Genomic DNA, 24393 nt, shown 5'->3' with positions numbered 1-24393 from the left:
AGCTGGAGGAATCAGGCTCCTGGACTTCAGACCACACTACAAAGCAACAATCATCAAAACCGTATGGTACTGGCACAAAGACAGACATACAGCTCAGTGGAACAGGATAGAAAGCCCAGAATTAAACCCATGCACCTACAGCCAACTAATCTATGACAAAGGAGACAAGAATATACACTGGAGAAGAGGCAGCCTGTCCAGTTAAGTGGTGCTGGGAAACTGGACAGCCACATGGAAAAGAATGAAATGAGAACACTCCCTAACACCATACACAAAAATAAACTCCAAATGGATTGAAGACCTAGATATAAGACCAGACACTATAAAACTCTTCCAGGAAAACATAGGCCAAACACTCTCTGACATAAACGACAGCAGCACCTTCTCAGATCCACCTCTTAGAGTAATGACAGTAAAAACAAAAATTAACAAATGGAACTTAATGAAACTTAAAAGGTTTGCTGCACAGCAAAGGAAACCCTAAACAAAACGAAAAGACAAGCCACAGAATGGGAGAAAATCTTTGCAAGTGAATCGACGGACAAGGGATCAATCTCCAAAATTTATAAACACCTCCTACTGCTCAATACCAAAGAAACAAACAACCCCATCAAAAAATGGGCAGAAGATCTAAACAGACAGTTCTCCAAAGAAGACATACGGATGGCCTAAAAAACACATGAAAAGACGTTCAGCATCACTCATGATTAGAGAAATGCAAATCAAAACCACGATGAGGTACCACCTTACACCAGCCAGAATGGCCATCCTCAAAAAGTCTACAAACAATAAGTGCTGGAGAGGGTGTGGAGAAAAAGGAACCCTATTACACTGTTGGTGGGATTGTAAATTGGTGAAACCACTGTGGAAACCCATATGGAGATTCCTCAGAAATCTAAAAATAGAATTACCATTTGATATAGCAAACCCCCTCCTGGGCATCTATCCAGAGAAAACCATGACTCGCAAAGACACATGTACTCCAGTGTTCATTGCGGCACTATTTGCAACAGCTAAGCCGTGGAAACAACCTAAATGTCCATCGACAGAGGAGTGGATCAAGAAGATGTGGTGCCTATACACAATGGAATATTACTCAGCCATTAAAGGGAATGAAATACCGGCATTTTTAGAAATATGGATGGACCTAGAAACTATCATGCTAAGTGAAGTCAGCCATACAGTGAGTCACCAACATCAAATGCTTTCATTGACATGTGGAAGCTAAAAAAAGGACAGACTGAACTTCTTTGCAGAACAGATTCTGACTCACAGACATTGAAAAACTTATGGTCTCCAGAGGAGACAGTTTGGGGGGTGGGGGGTGTGTGCTTGGGCTGTGGGATGGAAATCCTGTGAAATCAGATTGTTATGATCATTATACAACTACTGATGTGATTTTAAAAAAAAAGATAAAAAAATAAAAGATAAATAAAATAAAATAAAAAGAAATCAATCACAGGAAAAGAAATGAGAAAAAAACATGGAGACCAAACATTACATTACCAAAAAATAAAAAATGGATCAACAAGGAGCTCAAAAGGGAAATCTAAAACTACCTTGAGACATAGGACAATGAAAACACAACCATACAAAATCTATGGGATGCCACAAAAGCAGTTCTTAGAGGAAAGTTCATAGCAATACAGATCTTCAAAAAAGAAGAAAAATTTCAAATAAACAACCTAACCTCCCACCTAAAAGAATTAGAAAAAGAAGAAACAAAAGCTAAAGTCAGCAGAAGGAAATCATAAAGATCAGAGAGGAAATCAATAAAACAGATACTTTAAAAAAAAATAGGAAAAAAACAATAAAACCAAGAACTCATTCTTTGAAAGCATGAACAAAATTGACAAACCTCTGGCCAGACTCACCAAGGAGAGAGAGAGAGCATAAATAAACAAATTAAGAAATGAAAAAGGAGAAATCTCAATGGATACTTCAGAAATACAAAAAAAAATAAGAGAATACTATGAAAAATTATATGCCTAATGATAATATGACTTACTCTACTGTTCAAAAACTATTTTTATATAATTAATGTATGCTTTCTTGTTTATAAATGCCTGATTTTAAAAAGAAAAAAAAATTATATGCCAACAAATTTGAAAACCTAGAAGAAATGGACAACTTTCTAGAGACATACAGCCCACCAAAACTGAATCAAGAAGAAATAGATCATTTAAACAGACCAATCACTAGAAATGAAATTGAATATGTAATAAAAACACTCCCAGAATTCCCATCATGGCTCAGTGGTTAATGAACTCATCTAATATCCATGAGAACGAGAGTTCAATCCCTGGCCTCGCTCAATGGGTTAAGGATCCAGCATTGTCATGAGCTGTGGTGTACGTCTCAGACTCAGCTCAGACCCCACCTTGCTGTGGCTGTGGTACAGGCCAGCAGCTGTAGCTGATTTGACCCCTAGGCTGGGAAACTCCATATACCGTGAAACTCCATATGCCACAGGTGTGGCCCTAAAAAGACGAAATAAAAAACAAAAAACAATCCCTACAATCAAAAGTCCAGGACCAGATGGCTTCACAGACAAATTCTACCAAACATACAAAGAATAACCATCATTCTTACACTTTTCCAAAAGACTGAAGAAGGGGCATTCCCAAAGACATTATATGAACCCAACATCACCCTAATACCAAAACCAAAGATACTATAGGCCAATATCATAGAAGATAACTATAGGCCAATATCTTTCATGAATACAGATGCAAAAACTCTGAACAAAATTTTAGCCAAATGAACCCAACAACACATAAAAAAGATCATACATGACGACCAAGTGGAATTCATCCCAAGTTCACAAGGATGCTTCAACATAAATACACCAATCAAAATGTCATATACCACATTAACAATAGAAAATCAAAAGCCACGTGATCATCTCAGTAGATGCAGAAAACACATGTGACAAAATCCAACATCCATTCATGATAAAAACCCTTACTAAAGTGGGTATAGAGGGAACATACCTTAACATAATAAAAGCCACTTATGACAAAGCCACAACCAATATAATACTCAACAGAGAAAAGCTGAAAGCTTTCCCACTAAAATGTGGAACAAGAAAAGGATGCCTACTCTCACCACTTTTATTCAACATAGTACTGGAAGTTCTAGCCACAGCAATCAGACAAACAAAATAAATAAAATGTATCCAAATTGGAAGAGAAGAGATATAGATGACAGGATACTATATATAGAAAACCCTAAGGACTCTATACAAAAACTACTAGAACTAATCAACTCTATGCAGATGACAGGATACTATATATAGAAAACCCTAAGGACTCCATATAAAAACTACTGGAAGATATCAACTCTTCTGTGGCTAAAGTCCCTTTGGAAAAGACTGTCCCAACCTGGAGAACTCCTCTCAAACTTCAAAATGTTCGATGGAGTTCCCACTGTGGCACAACGGTATTGGTGGCATATTTGCAGTGCCAGGACGAAGGTTCAATCCCTAGGGTGGCGCAGTGGGTTAAGTGCGTAGTGGGTTAGTGTTGCCTCAGTGTGGTATAGCTCACAACTGTGGCTCAGCTCTGATCCCTGGCCTGGAAACTACACATGCCGCAGGGTGGCCAAAAAAGTAAAAAAAAAAAAAAGTTTATGGAACCAATTTTCCTGGTCAGGCACTTCAATTAGTCTGATTTTTTTGGCCAGTTTTACAGCACTTTCAGTGTGCTTAACACCAATGCTCTGGTTTAATCAAAAATACTAATGGCATTATTAAACCTCAACTGACAAAATTTGCAGAGGCCCTTCAAATACCTTGGCCAAAAGCACTGCCACTGGTCCTTCTAAATCTTCAGATCCACCCTTTTTGAAACTCATAAATTCTCACCCTTTGAGATAGTCACAATGCACTTAGCTCTTTTAACCCACAATATAATACAATATAATAGGATAGACAGTCCAATATTGCAAATGCCAAATTGCTTCTATAAAAATAACTATGTTTTGGTAAAGCAATTTTTTCACAGTGCACTCTAAGATGAAAACTTTAAGCATCATACCTCGCAACCTGGAGATTTCATCTATTGGAAAAGACACCTCCAGAACAACTCTCTCCAACCTCGAAGTCAAATCCCCTAGCAGGTACTACTAACCAATGCGTATGCAACCCAACCCCGAGGGGTCAACTTCTGGATTCAAGTGATGCATCGAAAGAAAGCACCAAACACTGACTGGACCTACACATCATCTGGTGACCCAAAAGTAAAGATTTCCAAGAACTGAAGCAGATGACATCTGATGAGACAGCTTTCCAAAGATAACCAGACCAGGCCTGTTGGAAGTTTATCTGCTGTCCCTTTCATGATGATGTAACACTACAGGTGATCTTCAATGTCTAGGATTTTGATAACATACGGACTTTAAATTAAAAGTGTCTGAGAGTTCTTCCTCCTACTCTTGTTACTCCCATGTGACCCCAATAGTTTTCCAACCTGTGCATTTTCCTCTCCAACAAGGGATACTCAGGAAAGGTCCATCTGGACACTGAGCCACTGAAACCAAAAAACCTGACTGACTCTTGATAAGTGATGCTTTCAGAAAAATATCTTAAGCAAAAGGGGAAAATATAAAAATTAATCAATAGAAATTTAATTATCGTAGAGTCAGGAGGCCAGAAGAGGGAGCTCTCATGCCTTATGAGATAACAGAGCTCCTCTTCCCCGGCAAGAACTCAGCCAATAAAAGCCATGATACTTCAAACTCTGGATTCTCCCTGCAGACTCTTCATTTACCACAGCCCTTTTAATTTTCTTTTCCTCTCTCTACAAAAGAGGTCTTCTCTCCTTGTGCAGGATATGCATGTGGCTCACCATTGTTGGAGACCCTGAATTGCAATTCTTTGCTGATCCTGAGTAAATCCATTTTTGCTAGAGAATTACTTGGCAGTCTACTTGTTTAAGATCAATAAAGTGCAAAATAGATCTCTATTAGCATAATCTTACATCAAATTGTTAAACAGATGGCTCATGATTATATGTTACTTTAGAAGTAGTATTTACCAATAGCAATTGTCAATGCAGATTCTTTCCAAACAAGTCATGCCAAAATAACCTCTTTAACCTCACTTCCTTTTTGGCAGCTACAGGTAAAAGAATGGAATTAGAACATTCTAATACCGCATACAAAAATAAACTCAAAATGGATTAAAGATCTAAACGTAAGACCAGATATTACAAAACTCTCAGAGGAAAGCATAGGCTGAACACCCTCTGACAAAAACCAGCGATATCTCAGATCCACCCCCTAGAGTGATGACAATAAAATAAAAATAAACAAATGAGACATGAGACCTAATTAAACTTAAAAGTTTTTGCAGAGCAAAGAAAACCATAAGCAACCCACAGAATGGGAGAAAATATTTGCAAATGACGTGATTGACAAGGGATAATCTCCAAAATATACAAACACCTCCTGCAGCTCAATATAAAAAAAGTCCAAATAACCCCATCAAAAAATGGGCTGATCTAAATACACATTTCTCCAAAGGAACATACAGATGGCCAAAAACACATGAAAAGATGTTCTACATCACTCATGATTAGAGAAATGCAAATCAAAACCACTATGAGGTATACTAACTCACACCAGCCAGAATGGCCATCATCAAAAAGGATACAAAAAATAAATGCTGGACAGGGTTCAAAGAAAAGGGCACCTTCTTACACTGTTGGTAGGAATCTAAACTGATGCAACCACTATGGAAAACAATATGGAGGTTCCTCAGAAAACTAAAAATAGAATTACTAAATGATTCAGCAATCCCACTCCTGGACATCTGGAGAAAACCATGACTCAAAAAAGATAAATGTACCCCAATGTTCATTGCAGCACCACATACAATAGCCGAAACATGAAAGTAACCTAAATGTCCATGGACAGAGGAATGGATAAAGAAGATGTAGTACATATATATAATGGAATATTACTCAGCCATAAAAAAAAGAACGAAATAATGGCATTTGCAGCAGCATGGATGGACTTAGAAATTATCATACTGGAGTTCCTGTCGTGGCTCAGTGAAAACGAATCTAACTAACATCCATGAGGATGCAGGTTTGATCCCCAGCCTTGCTCAGTGGGTTAAGGATCCAGCATTGCCATGAGCTGTGGTGCAGGTCGCAGACGAGGCTCAGATCTGGCATTGCTGTGGATGTGGTGTAGGCTGGCAGCTACAGCTCCGATTCAATCTCTGGGAACTTCCTAGGAACTTCCGCAAAGCAGCAGGTGCAGCCCTGGAAAAAAAAAAAAAAAAAAAAAAAAAAGAAAGAAAGAAACAGACTGACAGACTTCGAAAAACTTGTGGTTACCAAAGGGGACATATGAAGGGGAGAGAAGGGTGGAATGGGGGTTTGGGATGGAAATGCTCTAAAATAAGGTTGTGATTATGGCCATAATAATATAATATAATATAACATAATTCATTGAATTATTTTAAAAACTCACTTCCTTTTTATTCAGCAGAATAGTATATGTTTCTAGATATGCAATTAACATAAACTTGAAACTGACAAAAGATAACTGCTACAAGATGATTTAAAAACAGGCAAATGTTAGGCCCTGAATTTAGACCCAGTTAATCAAATGAAATAGAACAATGGGACATTTAGATGAAAAACTCAAGACTTTTAGATAACTACAGCTCAACTGAAATAACACAATAATGATAAGCCTACTTAATGTAACAAATTCTAGATATCATTAATAAAAATAAATCTCATGAAATGAATAGGTTCCATTCACTGCATTTAGTCAGACCACTCTGCAGTACTGCGAAAATTCTAAGGGATACCTTTCTAAGAGGAACACTAGAAAAATAAATAGTCACAGAAACTTTGGGCAAGCTATTAAACTCTCTAGATATCAACTTTTTCACTTGCAAAATAAAAAGAACAGACTAGATGCTAAAACTTCTTTCAACACTAAATTCTTTTTTTTCTTTTTGGCCACACCCAAAGCATGTGGAAGTTCCCAGGTCAGGGATCAAAACCGAGCCACAGCAGCAACCCAATACTAAATTCTAAGAATCACCACCTTAAACCCTTAAACTTTTCCTTTTTTTTTTCTTTTTTAATTAAAGTATAATTGATTTACAATGTTGTGCCAATTTCTGCTATACAGCAAAGTGACTCAATCATACATATATATACATTCTCTATTAAATTTATTTTTATTCTTATTTTCCGTCATGGTCTATCCCAGGAGATTGGATATAGTTCCCTATGCTATATAGTAGAACCTTATTGTTTACCCATTCCAAATATAAAAGTTTGGGAGTTCTCTTGTGGCTCAGCAGATTGAGGATCTGGTGTTGTCACTGTAGCAGCTTGGGTGGTTACTTCGGTAAGAGTTGGATCCCTGGCCCAGGAACTTTCATAAGTTGCAGGCAGGGCCAAAAAAAAAAAAAAAAAAGTAATAATTTGCATCTACTAACCCCAAATTCCCAGTCCATCCACTCCCTCTCTGGCCAGAAGGCTATCTTTTTTGGGGGGCAGGGGTGCTGCAGCAGTGACAATATTGGATCCTTAACTGCTGCACCACAAAAGAACTCCTAAGCTTTTCTACACCTAACACGTGATGTCTAATTTCCCAACCTTTCTATCTATCCTGTAAACTAAAGAAAATAATAATGAATTTGAGTATGCAAGCATGTGAGAAGCAGACAGAGTGGTGGTTAAGAAAAAAAATCGGGAGTTCCTGTCGTGGCGCAGTGGTTAACGAATTCGGCAGTGGTTAACGAATTCGACTAGGAACCATGAGGTTGCGGGTTCGATCCCTGCCCTTGCTCAGTGGGTTAACGATCCGGCGTTGCCGTGAGCTGTGGTGTAGGTTGCAGACTCGGCTCGGATCCTGCGTTGCTGTGGCTCTGGCATAGGCTGGTGGCTACAGCTCCGATTAGACCCCTAGCCTGGGAACCTCCATATGCCGCGGGAGCGGCCCAAGAAATAGCAAAAAGACAAAAAAAAAAAAAAAAAATAGACTCTGGAGCCAGCCTACCTTGGCTTGATTTCTAGCTCTGCCATTTACATATAACCATCAAGCCATCCAACTTGTTGAGGCATTTCAAAGTAAACTACAAAAATTAATATATTTCCCCCTAAATATGTGGATCCTTATTCTTAAATTAGCCCTTCTCCCAGGCCCTAAAAATAAAGCCCACTTGGCAGCCCTGCTGTGAATGCTCTCACTTTTGCTACATAACACCCACCTGCTTCTCTCTTCCCAAATAAAATGGCAAACTGAGGCTGACAACACATCAGAAGGCCTACATTACTTGGCAATTTAATACAGTGTACTGTGTAATAATTAAGAACACAGTTTTGGAGGCAAATGCCTGAATATAAATCTGGACTGACACTTGCTAACAAGTGATCTTGCAGAGTTTACATAACCTCTTTGTGTCTCCCTTTCCTCATCTCTAACAGGGGGTGTAATAATTACCCAAGACCATTGGAAGGATTAAATGAAATACTTAAAGTACTAAGAACCAAGTTCAACACAGAGTAAGCACTCAATGTTCTCTGTAATATTACTATCTATAACAATTAATACATAAGGCCCTAGGAGGGTGGAGATAATGAAGGTGCTGTGAGGGGGCTAGTGGAGGATGAAGTTCGTCAAAGAGGATTATGACCAGAATCTACGGATTCGGTTTGACTCTGAAGGGAGGGATGGGGTGCAACCATCAAACCTCTAGGAAGGATGTAAATAAAACAGCCAAGAGCCTGCAGCAGATCTCCCCTGCTGTTTCCGCTTTTCGCCTTCCAACTACACTAGGTAGTAGTTTTTTCACTTCGTGGCTTAAGCCGCTCCTTCGACTTTGGGGCCCCGCTACACAGGCCTACAAAAATCTTTCACGAGTTAATTAACGCAGGATTAATCCTGGGGGATAGAAACCCAAGCGCCACAGGAACAGGGCTGGAGGACCGCCGAGCAGAGGCGGAGGCACCTCTACTCAGAGTCGCCTCTCCCGGAGGCCTCCCCACCACGAACGCACCCCCACCGCCCGCCCTCCACCACCAGCCACCGCCGGGCCCGCAGCGAGTGCTTCTCTCATACTTGAGACCGCGCTCCCAAACCCGCAGGAGGCGGCCTCAACCACTCCGCCGCCTTCCCTCCTCCGTCTAAGGCTACTACGCCGCCTTTCCTCTCTTTGTCCCCCACAAGCCTTCCCCTCCGGGAACGCACCAGCGAGGGTCCAGAGGAAGCGGCGCTGCCAGGTAGGAGAAACCGGAGTTCACAGCGATCCCCTCAACTCCAGAGGATCTCAAAGCTCCCGCCTCAGCGCAGCCAATTGCAAACGAGCCCACTGCGCGTGCGCACTACTTTCCGGCCGCAGCGTCTCATCCAGCTCAACTCTGATTGGACGACCTCATCGCAGCACCGCGCAAGTGCCTTTGTGTTTCTCCAAGGGTGCTTCAGGTTTACGGCTGGATTCGGAAAATATTTATTTGGTGCCTACTGTCAGGCGTGATGTAGATGCTGAGGGTGCAGACCACACCCTAGAGCAGAGAGATATACTTCTTAAATCTGAGAATATCTATACGAATATGTTCATGCAGTTTGATGGTCTGTATGGCAATATTTGCTTTGAAAAATAGTATACAGGAGTTCCCGTCGTGGCGCAGTGGTTAACGAATCCGACTAGGAACCATGAGGTTGCGGGTTCGGTCCCTGCCCTTGCTCAGTGGGTTAACGATCCGGCGTTGCCGTGAGCTGTGGTGTAGGTTGCAGACGCGGCTTGGATCCCGCGTTGCTGTGGCTCTGGTGTAGGCCGGTGGCTACAGCTCCGATTCAACCCCTAGCCTGGGAACCTCCATATGCCGCGGGAGCGGCCCAAGAAATAGCAACAACAACAACAACAACAACAACAACAACAAAAAAAAGACAAAAAAATAAATAAATAAATAAATAAAACTTTAAAAAAAAAAAAAAAAAAAGAAAAATAGTATACAAATATAATAGATTTTTACCCTATATCTCATTTTAGGGATGAGATGATTTCAGCAACTTTGTTAATATATTTTTAATAGCCTGCTTATGTTCACTTTTATTATTGAGATACAATTGACATGTAACATTATGTAAATTTAAGTGTATGATACATGTATTACCTTGTGATGACCACTACAGCTTTAGCTAACACCTCTGCCACATCATATAGTTATTATTGTGTGTGTGGTGCGAACATTTAAGATCTAGTCTCTTAGCAACTTTGAAGTATTTAATACAGTTTATATATCATAATTTTGTTGACTATAATCACTATGCTATGCATTAAATCTCCAGAACTGTTAATATATTTCTTTAAGGTACCTAGCCAAAATAAGCAAACACGTTTTAAAAATAGTCCAGGAGTTCCCATCATGACTCAGTGCTTAGCAAAGGCGACTTGTATCCACGAGGACGTAGGTGCAATCCCCGGCCTCACTCAGTGGGTTAAGGATCTGGAGTTGCCGTGAGCTGTGGTGTAGGTCGCAGACGTGGCTTGGATCCCGCGTTGCTGTGGCATAGGACTGCAGCTACAGCTCCTATTTGACCCCTAGCCTGGGAACCTCCAGATGCCAGGTGTGTGGCCCTTAAAAAAAGACAAAAAAAAAAAAAAATTACACTTGGAGGATACTTACGCAGCATGAGACAATGCAGCATAATTAAGAACATCTTAGATATTTAGATATGAAAGAAGCTAAGAAAGAAGCAGATTTAAGAACTTAGAAAACAATGATCAGAAATGGAATTTCCAAAGAGTCTGTAGTTAAATGTGTGTTAGCAGAGTTCCCTCATGGTTCAACAGGTTAAGAATCCAGTCTTGTCACTGCTGTGGCTCTGGTTACAGCTATGGCTGGGAATCATTCTTGGTCTGGGAACTTCTGCATGCCCCAGGTGTGGCCAAAAATAACCCCAAAAACAAAATAAAAAAATGTGTTCACACAAAATGCACAACTAGATTATGCAGATACAGTCTAGGACCACAAAACCAAAGGCAATTTGTAAAACTGTTGGCAAGAGGAGGGCATTGGCCCACATAGCTTTTAGCAATCTCCTCTCAAGTTCCCCACAAATTGAATCTATATATTTTCTCACTTCTCAGTCATGCTACAAATAGCATTAGGGATTCTGCTTATCTTCTCCCAAGTTCACACGCCAATGAAATTGCCATCACAAAAGTTATAAAATTTTTCAAACTGCAAATCTAGGCGTCTTTTAAACTTCATCTTTAGTAATCATTTGGGGCATGTGTTACTGCTTACCATCGCAAAACCTCAGGTGTCTTGTGCTGCTTCAACTCTGCTTTAGTGACATGCTTTTCCCTCATTCTGCTCAAGCACCTGCCCTTTCCCACTATATGTTCTTTTTTTTCTTTTTGGCCACCCCACAGCATACAGAGCTTCCAGGCCAAGGATCAGATCCAAGACGAAATTTCAACTAAGCTGCAGCTATGCTGGATGTGCCTAAGCTGCCACTGTACTGGACCAGCGAGGGAACCTATGTCCTAGCACTCCCAAGATGCCACGGAATCTGTTGCACCACAGCAGAAAGTATTTTCAAATCAGTAACTGCTTTGTATAATTTTATGCCATCATGGCCTAATATAATTCTAGAGGACTACAGTGTCTGAGAAATATCTTCTCTGTTTGATCCCTCCATTTCCATTTCACTGTCTTAGCTCAGGACATTACTTTTCATCTAGGATTTAATGGAATCCAAACCTGGCTGATCAAGAGAATCTCCTGAGAAGCTTTGTATTTTACTTTATTTTATTTTGCTTTACTATATTTTATTTTATTTATTTTATTTCTTCCATATGCCGCACTCATGGCATATGGAAGTTCGTGGGCTAGGAATTGAATCTGAGCTAAGCCACCAGCTGCATCACAGCTGCAGCAACATGGGATCCTTTAACCCACTGTGCTGGGTGGGGGATTGAACCCCCACAAGGACCCAAGCTGCTGCAGTTGGATTCTTAACTGACTATTCCACAGTGGTAACTCCTGGAAAGCTTTTTAAAAATAGATTTGTAGGCCCCTGGAACCTATTTTGTGTGTGTGTGTGTTTCTTTTCAGAGCTGCACCCAAGGCATATGGAGGTTCCCAGGCTATGGGTTGAATCAGAGCTGCAGCTACCAGCCTACATCACAGCCACAGCAATGCCAGACCCAAGCCTCACCTGTTACCTAAGCCACATACCAATCTGGTTCTTAACCCAAAAAGCCACAAGAGGAACTCCTGGAACCTACATTTTTAGTGACATCCATAGATAATTCCTATATTTGAAAACCACTGATACACAAAACTTGTGGTTCATCAAACTTCAGCAGAATCATTTGCAGGGCTTGTTAAAGCACACATCGCTAGGCCCCACCTTCATTTCTTTAGGTTTATTTAAGCATCAATATGCATTTCTTTTTCTTTTTCTTTTGTTTCATTTTTAGGGCCCCAACTGCCACATACGGAAGTTCCCAGGCTAGGGGTGGAATCGGAGCTGCAGCTGCTGGCCTACACCACAGCCACAGCAATTTGGGATCCAAGCCATGTCTTCCACCTACACCATAGCTCACAGCAACACCGGATCCTTAACCCGCTGAGCTGAGGCCAGGGATCAAACCTGCATCCTCATGGTTCCTAGTCAGACTCGTTTCTGCTGTGCCACAGCAGGAACTCCCAACCGCGGCACTTCTCAGACAGAAAGTGGACTATCTCCATTTACAACTATGTCCATAAGACCATTATAAAATAGTGTCCCTAAACTAAAAATCTCCTTAAAAAACACATCGGAATTGGGACAACTACAAATTGGTATAATTCTATGTCCATAACTTACACATATTTCGTAAGCAGGCACTAATTTATTTATTTATTTATTTTTCCTTTTTAGAACTGCACCCAGGGCATTTAGAAGTTCCCAGGCTAGGGGTTGAACTGGAGCTACAGTTGCCGGCCTACACCATAGCACCAGCAACACGAGCTGCGTCTGCAACCTAAACCACAGCTCATGGCCATGCCAGATTCCCGACCCACTGAGCGAGGCCAGGGATCAAACCCATGTCCTCATGGATACTGGTTGGATTCATTTCCACTGTGCTATAGCGGGAACTCCTAGCAGGCACTAATTTCAATGACTTCAGAAATAATTTAACAGTAAGTATGTAGGTCGCAGATTCGGTTCGGATCCTGCATTGCTGTGGCTGTGGTGTAGGCTGGCAGCTGCAGATCAAATTCAACCCCTAGTCTGGGAACTTACATATGCCATGGGAGTGACTCTAAAAAAGACCAAAATAAATAAATAAATAAGTATGTCATATTTGGTGTACTTTTTTTCCAGGCAGTAGAGGCTGGAACAACATTTAAAGCATTATTGGTGGGAGTTCATTGGTGGTCTAGTGGTTAGAACTCAGCATTTTCACTACTGCAGCCTAGGTTCAATCTCTGGTCTGGGGCCTGAGATCCCACGTCAAGCTGCTACATGCCTCTGCAAAAAGAAACAAACAAACAAAAAAAACCAAAACATTGTGCTACATTTTTTTAAAAAAATCAAGTATGGGAAGTTCCTGGGAGTTCCCATCGTGGCACAGCAGAAACTAATCCAACTAGGAACCATGAGGCTGCTGGTTCAATCCCTGGCCTCACTCAGTGGGTTAAGGATCTGGTATTGCCATGAGCCGTGGTGTAGGTTGCAGATCCTGCTCAGATCTGGTGATACTGTGACTCTGGTGTAGGCCAGCAGCTACAGCTCCAATTAGACCCTTAGCCTAGGGACCTCCATATGCTGCAGGTGTGGCCCTAAAAAAAAAAGAAGGAAAAAAGACAAAAAAAAAAAAAAGTATAGGAAGTTCCTTTGTGGTGCAGTAGGTTAAAGATCTGGTATTGTGTGGAGTTCCCATTGTGGCTCAGTGGTTAACGAATCCAATTAGGTACCATGAGGTTGTGGGTTTAATCCCTGGCTGTGCTCAGTGGGTTAAGGATCCGGCGTTGCCGTGACCTGTGGTATAGGTCGCAGACGCGGCTTGGATCTGAGGTTGCTGTGGCTGTGGCTGTGGCTGGCGGCTACAGCTCCGATTAGACTCCTAGTCTGGGAACGTCCATATGCCGTGGGAGCGGCCCTAGAAAAGGTGCGGGGGAAAAAAAAAAAAAGATATGGTATTGTGCAAATGTGATACATGTTTGATCCCTGATCCAGGAACTTCCACATGCTGTGGGTATGGCAAAAAAAAAAATTTAATTTAATTTAATCTAATTTAATTTAATTTTTAGGGCCACAGTGCGGAAAATGGAAGTTCCCAGGCTAGGGGTCAAATTGGAGCTGCAGCTGCCAGCCTGTGCCACATCCAGATCCTTAACCCACTGAGCAGGGCCAGGGACTGAACCGTGTCCTCATGGATAATAGTTGGATTCGTTTCCACTGAGCCACAGTGGGAACTCCAGAAAAACATATTTTAATCTCCAAACCTAGTGTGGCAAGCAGAGATTCAAGATCAGATATTAGGAGTTCCCATCGTGGCGCAGTGGAAATGAATCCAACTAGGAACCATGAGGTTGCGGGTTCAATCCCTGGCCTCACCCAGTGGGCTAAGGATCCAGCCTTGCCTTGAGCTGTGGTGTACATCGCAGACGTGGCTCAGATCCCGAGTTGCTGTGGCTGTGGTATAGGCCTGCAGCTATAGCTCCAATTAGACCCCTAGCCTGGGACCCTCCATATGCCACAGGTGTGGCCCTAGAAAAACAAAACAAAACAAAAAAAAGTGGGAGTTCCTGTTGTGGCACATTAAGCATGTTAAAAACATGATACAGTGTCTGTGAGGATGCAGGTTCAATCCCTGGCCTCATTCACTGGGTTAAGGATACCATGTTGTCACAAGGTGTGGCGTACATCACAGATGTGGCTATGGCATAGAGCTGCAGCTGTGGGTCTGATTCCACCCCTAGCCCAGGAACTTTCAAATGCCACAGGTGCTGCTGTAAAAAAAAAAAAAAAAAAAAAAAAAAGATCCTATCTTCAGGCCTGAACCCACCTTCCCACTTTTTTAGCTCATACATTAAAATTATTACTATAATTATTTAATTTCAATTGCCAAACTTGAAAATTGAGTACACATTAATGATTCAGATCTTCAGCTTCTCCTTAAGAGTCCAGGAGTTCCCTGGTGGCCTAGAGGTTAAGAATTTGGTTTGTCACCGCTATGGCATGGGTTTGATCCTGGCCCAGGAATTTCTGCATGCCACAGGCTCAGCCAAAAAAAAAAAAAAAAAAAAAAAATACTGAGAAGCACATCCACTAATATGGCTGCTATTAAAATAAATAAACAAAGAAAAAGAAAATGACAAATGTTGATAAGGATGTGGCAAAATCAGAACCCTTGTTGGTGAAAATGCAAAATTGTGCAGACACTTCAGAAAACAGTATGGCTATTCCTAAAAAACTTTTTTTATAAAAAGAACTACCAAGGAGTTCCCACTGTGGCACAGCAGAAACAAATCTGACTAGTATCCACAAGGCTTTGGGCTCAATCCCTGGCCTCGCTCAGTGAGTGGGGGATCCATTGTTGCTGTGAGCTATGGTGTAGGTCGCACATGTGGCTCAGATCCCATGTTGCTGTGGCTATGGTGTAGGCAGGCAGCTGTACCTATGATTCGACCCCTAGCCTGGGAACATTCATATGCTGTAGGCCCTAAAAAAAGCAAAAAGAGAGAGAGAAAACTACCATATGATCCAGCAGTCCTACTTCTGTGTATATACACAAAATAATTCAAAGCAGGGTCTTGAGCAGATATTTGTATACCCATATATACCCATAGCAGCATTACTCATAATAGCCAAAAAAGTAGACAGATGACTGAATAAAATGCCGTATATACATACAATGGAATGTTATTCAGCCTTACATGGAAGAAAATTTTGACATATGTACCAGAGTGGATGAACCTTGAGGACATCATGCTAAATAAAATAAGCCACTGACAAAAGGATAAATGCAACTTATATGCGTTACATAGTCAAATTCAGAGAAAGTAGAATGGTGGGTGCCAGGGACTGGAGGAAGAAGGGACTGGGAAGCTGTTGTTTAATAAGTACAGAGTCTCAGATGTGCAAGATGAAAAAGTTCTGGTGCACAATAACATGAATATACTTGAAACTACTGAACTGTACATTTATAAATGGTTAAGATGGTAAATTTTGTGGGTTTTATTTGTTTGTTTGTTTGGCTTTTTAGGGCTGCACTGAGGCATGTGGAAGTTCACAGGCTAAGGGGTCAAATCTGAGCTGTAGCCACAAACCTACGCTACAGCCACAGCAACATGGGATCCAAGCCACATCTGCGACCTACACCACAGCTCCTGGCAACACTGGATCCTTAGCCCACTGAGCAATGCCAGGGATCGAACCTGTGTCCTCATGGATACTAGTCAGCTCCATCACTGCTGAGCCACAATGGGAACTCCAATTTTGTGTTAACTAGAAATAAAATTTTTTTAATTTAATTTAATTTTTTAATTATTTATTTATTTATTTTTTGTCTTTTTGCATTTTCTAGGGCCACTCCTGTGGCATATGGAGATTCCCAGGCTAGAGGTCAATTCGGAGCTCTAGCCTCTGGCCTACGCTAGAGCCACAGCAACGCAGGATCCAAGCTGTCTGTGAACTACACCATAGCTCACGCAACGCTGGATCCCTAACCCACTGAGCAAGGCCAAGGATCGAACCCGCAACTTCATGGTTCCTATTCGGATTCATTAACTCCAAAAATTTTTTGATTTTAAAACAAAATATTAAAAAAAATTTTTTAGAAGATGCATCAGCATTGGATCCATCAGTTTTCCAAGCAATCAGCTAAAGCTGAAGAGTAGTTTAACAGGGCAGACACTCTCCTGGGCCACCTCCTCCAGCTCTCCCAGTTTTCTCCCTGGTATCGAGGCCAAAGGGTCAACTGCCAACTCTTCCCCAGTTTTCACTGTGTATCCTTCACCTGGTCCTCTTCTGTCATTTCTTTGACTTTCAAGGCCACAGCTAGTACTTGATTTTGTATCCTTTTCTCTAACTCCTGAATTTACAGGACATTTACAAGATTTTGCTCATTACTTCCCAATCTATCCTTTGAAAATTCAAAAATAAAAATCACATGTAAATTTTTAAAATAATTTTTCCATCTTAACTAGTCTTTACACAAAAATAATTCCAAAAATGTTATTTATGGTAATAACAACAAATATTGTAATGTCAAGTCTTTTTTATCCCTCTTATTGGCTATTTAAAAAATACACTTATTTTAAAAACTCTACAAAAACATCAATTTGAAATGTACAAATTGGATGATTCAAGAACTCCAAGTTGTTCCATCTCCATACACTCCCTGTTAAGTTTACTTTAAAAAAAAGTTGTTTACACGATTATTTTCTCTATTATTAGTTTCTTTCTTCCTTCCTCCCTTCTTCCTTCCCTCCCTTCTTTCCTTCCTTCCTTTCATAGCTGCACCTGTGGCATAGGGAGGTCCTCAGAGCAGGGACTGAACCTGAGCCATAGCTGCAACATACGAGGCAGCAGCAGTGATGTCACAGCCTTCTCACGGGACCAGGCTGGGGTTCCAACCTGAGCCTCCACAGCGACCTGAGCCTCTGCAGTTGGATTCTTAACCCACTGCACCACAGCCAGAACTCCCAGATTGAGAGTTTCCTGAGGGCAAAAAATGCATCTTGTTCATCCATATGTTCCCAAGTCTATACTAGGGTATGGAACACAGTAGATAACCTAGAAGACATACTCTCTTTCCTGCATTTTCAATCTCTGTATTTTTGCGATTTTTTTTTTTTTTAATGCTAAGCAATAAAGCTAAACTGGAACTGGCACTGCTTCACACAGCCAGATTATTGCCAGCAACATTGTTTTTATTTTTTGTTTTTATTTTTGTCTTTTGTCCTTTTAGGGCTGCACCCGCAGCATATGGAGGTTCCCAGGCTAGGGGTCGAATCATAGCTACAGCTGCCGGCCTACACCACAGCCAAAGCAAAGCCAGATCCAAGCCACGTCTGCAACCTACACCACAGCTCACCGCAACGCCGGATCCTTAACCCACTGAGTGAGGCCAGGGATTGAATCTGCAACCTCATGGTTCCTAGTCTGATTATTTCTGCTGTGCCAAGACAGGAACTCCAGCAACATTGCTTTTTAAAATGAAGCAATATTCCAGAGCATTTTTCCTCTTTTTGGCTGAACTCACAGCATGTGAAAGTCCCAAGCCAGGGATCGAAACTGCATCGCAGAAACGACCTGAGCCACAGCAGTGACAATGCTACTTTCTTAACCTGCTGGGCCACCAGGGAACTCCCAGAGCATTCTTTTCTTATTCTTACAAAACAAATACAAATATTCTATCGACTCCTTGTATTATACAGTAAATAGAATATTTTGGGAGTTCGTTATGGCTCAGTGGTTAGCAAACCCAACTAGCATCCATGAGGACTCAGGTTCATCCCTGGCCTCTCTCAGTGGGTTAAGGATCCGGCGTTGCCGTGAGCTGTGGTGTAGGTCACCGGTGCGGCTTGGATCCTAACTTGCTGTGGCTTTGCCATAGGCTAGTGGCTACAGCTCCAATTTGACGCCCAGCCTGGGAACCTCCATATGCTGCAGATGCAGCCCTAAAAAGACAAAAAGACCAAAAAAAAAAAAAAAGAATGTTTTTTGTTCCCAAAAGTATTCTGCATTTTTCTTTTTGATTGTCTCTACTTTTTAATATAAATAATTATAAATTATAATTTGTTATTGGTTAAGAGTTCTCTGTGAATGGTTTTCAAATTGCGTCCCACAGCTGGTGTCTTTGGGGGGAGGGGCGGGGGAGGAGAAAACCGCCCAGCCACCACACCCATCCCCAGCGTCCCCAGAGCTGTTGGGCTGTTGAGTGTAGTAGGGCTCCTTCTGCACAAAGTGCGGTATAAAGTAAAGTTTCCTCTCCTAAAAGGTAAGGTTTGGAATTAATCCCATCAAAGGGAACATCCCCTAACTTGCTCTTGGGATATGACTATGGCTAAGAGGAAAGGGGCGGAGGTGGGGTTTGAAATCCCTGCCTCCTGCCAGTGCTGTGACTTTGAGAGATGTCCTTTCCTCTCTTGAATAGCTTCCTCATTTGAAGAGTAGAGTGCCATCGCTGATAACAGCCACGTCAGCTGGTGAGAATTAGACAAATCAGCAGGTGAACTGAGGTCAGGAACTGATGCTCTCACTCCGCTTCTCTCAACCTCCTCTCTCTGTTTTGCAGGAGGAGCCAATCACCTTCGAGGAAGACTTCGTGTCCCACTATCTCCCTCTGGAGCCATGAGGCAGTTCTTCAAGCAGGTGCCCAGCCACCCTGGCTTGGCCTGCGTCTGGGTCCCTGGTGGCCTTTCTGCAGCTACCTCCACTTTAAGAACTGAGGTTGCAGGCATGGGTGGGACTCTAGCCTTAACCCAAAGAGGCCCCAGGCCTGGGGAGGGAGGTTGGGTGAGGAGGGAGCTCGGCAGTCAGACAGGGCCCTTGCAAACACCACACGCCCTTTTACAAGTCGTCCTAAACCCCCAGCCATATTTTACTTTTTAATTAATTTTATTTTTTTTTTGTCTTTTCTAGGGCCACTCCTGTGGCATATGGAGGTTCCCAGGCTAGGGGTCCAACCAGAGCTGTAGCCACCGGCCTACACCAGAGCCACAGCAATGTGGGATCCGAGCAATGCTTGCAGCCCGCACCACAGCTCACGGCAATGCCGGATCCTTAACCCACAGAGGCCAGGGATGGAACCCACCTCATGGTTCCTAGTCAGATTCCTTAACCACTGAACCACGACAGGAACTCCCCCCACCCCCACCCCACCCAGCCATTTTTAAAAAGAAACTGTCTTTGTTAAACTCACAGTTCCAAAGGCCTTTTCCTGTCTTGGTTCTTTGGTCATTACTAAGGAGCCTAGCTGAATGGCCTTACAGTTTATTTTTACTAGCCGTTATGCATTTGTTCTTTGTATAGTTTATTGACCGTATACTAGGCCTTCTCAGTTTTGGTGAGGGCTTCTGTGACGTTTATGAAGAGGTGCATATTTCATTAATTTCTAAACACCAAATATTTTCCTGAAATCTCTTATGTAAAACAAATGTTTGCAAACAACACATACCTAGTCTACCAGAATATTCATAAAACTGTTATTTACTTTTGAGGGTATGTGGTCTTACATATAGACCTAAATGTGTATGATCTGTATGTACTATCCTCCAGCACATATCGGCTCACTGCTGAAATGGATAAAACAGTGCTAGGTCTTTGGAACTCCACTTCCTCTCTATTACCTTACAACCTAAAAAGTAGCTTCTTAGCCCTCCAAATGGAAAGGAGAGATAAAGAATTAGGAGTTAGCCAACCTGGTTTTAAGTCCTATTTCTATTGCTTTTGAATAAAGCTCCTAAACTTTCTCCATCTGTAAAGTTAGGATAAGACCTCCTTTGCTAGACTAAATGACATATACCTGGTATTAATTTGCTTCTACATTAATAATTTATTACTATGGCTGGCCTGAATTACTGGCCAATAACCTAACAAGCAGAAACAGCTCTGATTTGAGTTTGTATGCAACCTAAAGCTTAAAAAAAAAAGATCAAGAAATGTATCTATGCAGCAATAGGGATAGACTTAGAGATTATGGTTCTAGGTGAAGACAGAAAAAAACAAATATGATATCATTTATATGTGGAATCTAATTAAAAATGAAACAATGATCTTATTTACAAAACAGAAACAGACTTAGATTTTGAAAACAAACTTATGGTTACCAAAGGATAAATGTTGGGGTGAGGGGATAAATTAGGAGTTGGAGATTTACATATACAGACCGCTATATATAAAATAGATAAGACAAGGACCTACTGTATAGCAGGAAACCCTACTCAATATTCTGTAATAATTTATATGGGAAAAGAATCTGAAAAAGAAATGAATGTACATGTATGTATAACTGATTCATACTGCTCTGTACCTGAAACACAACAGTACCAAGCAACTATACGCCAATGAACATTTTTTTTGTTTGTTTTTTGGTCTTTTTAGGGCCGCACCTGTGGCATATGGAGGTTCCTGGTGGAAACAGAGCGGCAGCTGCTGGCCTACACCACAGCCACAGCAATGCAGGATCTCAAGCTGCATCTGCGATTCACACCATAGCCCACAGCAACGCCAGATCCTTAACCCACTGAGCAAGGCCAGGGATCAAACCTGCATCCTCATGGATGCTAGTCAGATTCGTTTCCACTGAGCCACAACAGAAACTCTTTACTAAAAATTTTTAAAGAAAACCATCTCTCTATGTAGCCATATGTTATGATTTAAGAAATATAAACAATTGTTTTTACATATATTTGTGTCAGGCATTAGGTACAAACTTCAAATTCTATCTACTATGAAAACGCAACTTTAGAGAAGATGATCTTATTAGTTTCAGGATTAATAGAGGTTTAGGTTATCCTGGGTTTTTGATTTCTATTACCTTTCACTTAAGTTTCAGAATCTTTCGAACTGAGCTTTTCTTCAGGTTTTCCTAGCAAACAAACTAGGTCTCTACTTAAAAAGAGTTTGACAAAACAGCATAATAAGGGAATGGAATGAGACTCACACACTCCTTTGTTGTTTAAGAGAACTCTATATTTTATGCCAGATTATATAGGCTCAGTGTGTTAAGATATCTCTTGGGAAAAATATGACTATTTTCTCAAAGTATAAACTTTATTTCTGATATAAAGTACAGACTTTATTAGATGTTTCTGATTTCCAAAATAACAGTATTAAGATATGCCTCATTTTAGGCTTTAAAAAATTGCATAATAAAATAGTATAAGTCGGTATAAAGCTAAAACACAAAGCACATATGTATTTCTTTCTAATGTAAAGGAGAAGAATGTTATGTTTTCTTTTGGTACAGTCAAAAGGTTCCCAAAACTGCACTAGGTCCCCCTAGTAAATTAACATGAGTGCTATAGGATATTTTAAATTTTTGAGGAGAACACATCTGTTGGACACAACATAAAATCCTAGTTTGAGGTAGTTTACATTTCAATATTTGACAGCACTCTAGTTCTTTCCATGGCAGTTTAACTTTGCAAAACTAGATTTTCAGTGGTAAGTACACTGCAAAAAACAGTGGAACAGGAATACCAGCAGTGTTCAGGCAAATTTCAACGTTTGAGAAGTTATGCAACAGCTACCATTACTAGCGGTTAGGACATAAATTTTCATTAAGTTGTTTGGACTTAACTGCTTAATGAATGGAATTAATAGGCATTTCTTTTGTCTTAGGTGTGTTGTGAAAAAACAACTGAAACAGTAAAGGGCACCAGGAGCTAAGAAAGTATTGGGGACATTTGCGGTACAGGCAAGAAATACACTAAAACAAAAGTCATTCAGTGTTCATTTTCTACCAAGAAATTTTCTAAATTGTCATATAAGAAGGGGAAAAAAATATATACAAACATACATACAAAGTTTGGATTTTTATTGAAATCTTGTGTTAGGTATCAAACAAAATCTGCTTTCTTCAGATAAAAATATTCTCTCAGATGTATCCAGATAACTGCTAGGTCTAAATTGGTCCTCCAATGTCTTGTTTCATTTTTATTGTCCTCATGACATGTTCATATACACTCAGAAGTTCTCAAAAGAATTTTTTTATCGTGTAAAGGATCGTACATGACGACCTCTACCACTGCCTCCACTAACAAACTTTCCTCTTGAGCCTCCACTGCCACTATTTGCACTTGCCCAGGAGGGTCCAAGTCCCCCACGACCTCTGGAAGCACGGTCACGAGGACTTGGGCGGTAACCTATAAAAGAAAAAATACAGTTTTCAGTTGCAACATCCTTTTCTTTCTCATTATATAAATACAAATCTATAACACCAAGCTCAAACCGAGACAGGGATTACCCTTGGCTGCTTTAAAATTCACGTCCAAGTTATGTGAATGTGTTAAAGTTGTTTAAATGGGTAAACTAAGTGTAAGAATTACATCTCAAATAAAGCTGTTTTTTTTTTTTTTTTAAAAAAAGGGTCCGTTTGAAACCAAAAGGTACGTCTGACCAGAAGAATTCTGAACTTGATATAGGAATGTTTTAGAGGAGGAAAAAAAAATGCTTACATACCCAAGACAATACTGTAAATAAAATGTAATACAGTTGAACCCTGACCAACATGAGGGTTCATCCAAGTACAATTTACAGTCAGCCCTCATATCTGGAGGTTCTTCCACATCCTCAATTTTAACCAACCATGGACCATGAAGTACTGTAACATCTACTATTACAAATTTCCAGGGATGAGTTCCACTGTGGCTCAGCGGTAACAACCTGACTAGTATCCATGAGGATGAGGTTTTGATCCCTGGCCTTGCTCAGTGGGTTAAAGGATCCCAGAATCGCCATGAGCTATGGTGTAGGTCGCAGCTGAGGCTCAGATCCTGAGTTGCTGTGGCTATTGCTCCAACTTGTGGCTATTACTCCAACTTGACCCCTAGCCTGGGAACCTTCATATGCTGTAGGTATGGCCCTAAAAGGACAAAAATAAATAAATAAATAAATGAATAAATAAATAAATAAAATCCACATATAAGTGGATAATCCTTGCTGTTCGAATTCATATTGCTCAAGAGTCAACCTGTATATATATTCTATGAAGATATCTCAGTTTACTTTGGTCAAGAAGGTATCTTAAATGATTTTCTTTCTTTATTGAACTATAAAAACAGAGCACATAAACATGAAACCACTCAGATTATACATACAGTTTAGAATCTAAAATTTTGAATATTTATACAGAAGATATATACTCATTCATAAATATAAAATGGACTAGAATTATATATCTACATTCTGAACTATTCTCTCCCAGAAAGAGAATACATGACATTCAACAATCTGAAAAGGAGGATTCACCTCCCTCTTTCTGAACAGTATCAAGCAGGAAAAACATGTACCTGTAGAACTAAGTGGTCGTAATGGTGGAAGAGGACCCCTGTTAAAATTGCTCTGGCCGCCACGACTTTCATTGTAAGTTCCTCGAGGAGTATTCTGAGCACTCCAACTGGAGCCTCGCGTTCCCTCCCGACGACTGTAGTTTCCTAAACACGGGCAACGCAATCAAAATCTACTTTTTTCATAACTTCAACTGGATTAAGGAAGTTATGACAGGTTTTACTTAATCTTCAAAAGTAATGGAAGTGAAATCATGAAATTTTGTAAATGGGATACAGGTGGAGTGGCAGCATTACATGTAGTTAGAAGACTCTGGAGCAGACTGCCAGGGTTCAAATACTGGTTCTGCCACCTATATTTACACATCCTGGTCAGCTGACCGACAAGTTTTCTATT

The 24393-nt window shown here is 40.8% G+C and overlaps 2 protein-coding genes across 6 annotated transcripts in view; both read right to left on the bottom strand.

Moving 5' to 3' along the window:
- Positions 1-9333, bottom strand: part of RAD54B (RAD54 homolog B (S. cerevisiae)) — a 119927-nt gene extending 110594 nt beyond the window's left edge. The window contains 1 exon segment of the mRNA XM_021089101.1: positions 9223-9333. The gene's annotated coding sequence lies outside the window, so the exon portion shown is untranslated.
- The window catches only part of KIAA1429 (KIAA1429 ortholog), a 73887-nt gene continuing 71998 nt past the window's right edge, over positions 22505-24393 (bottom strand). For all 5 annotated transcript variants that reach the window (XM_021089096.1, XM_021089098.1, XM_021089097.1 and 2 more), the window contains 2 exons: positions 24000-24143; positions 22505-22853 (listed from right to left, as the gene is read on the bottom strand). In XM_021089096.1, coding sequence (XP_020944755.1) covers positions 22699-22853; positions 24000-24143 — 299 coding nt within the window. In that variant the 3' untranslated portion in view covers positions 22505-22698. The remainder of the gene's footprint in view (positions 22854-23999; positions 24144-24393) is intronic.

This window comes from Sus scrofa, chromosome 4 (assembly GCF_000003025.6).
Source record: "Sus scrofa isolate TJ Tabasco breed Duroc chromosome 4, Sscrofa11.1, whole genome shotgun sequence".
NCBI lineage: Eukaryota > Metazoa > Chordata > Mammalia > Artiodactyla > Suidae > Sus > Sus scrofa.
Note: the sequence above shows the minus strand (reverse complement) of the source record. Positions and strands in the feature narration are given on the sequence as shown.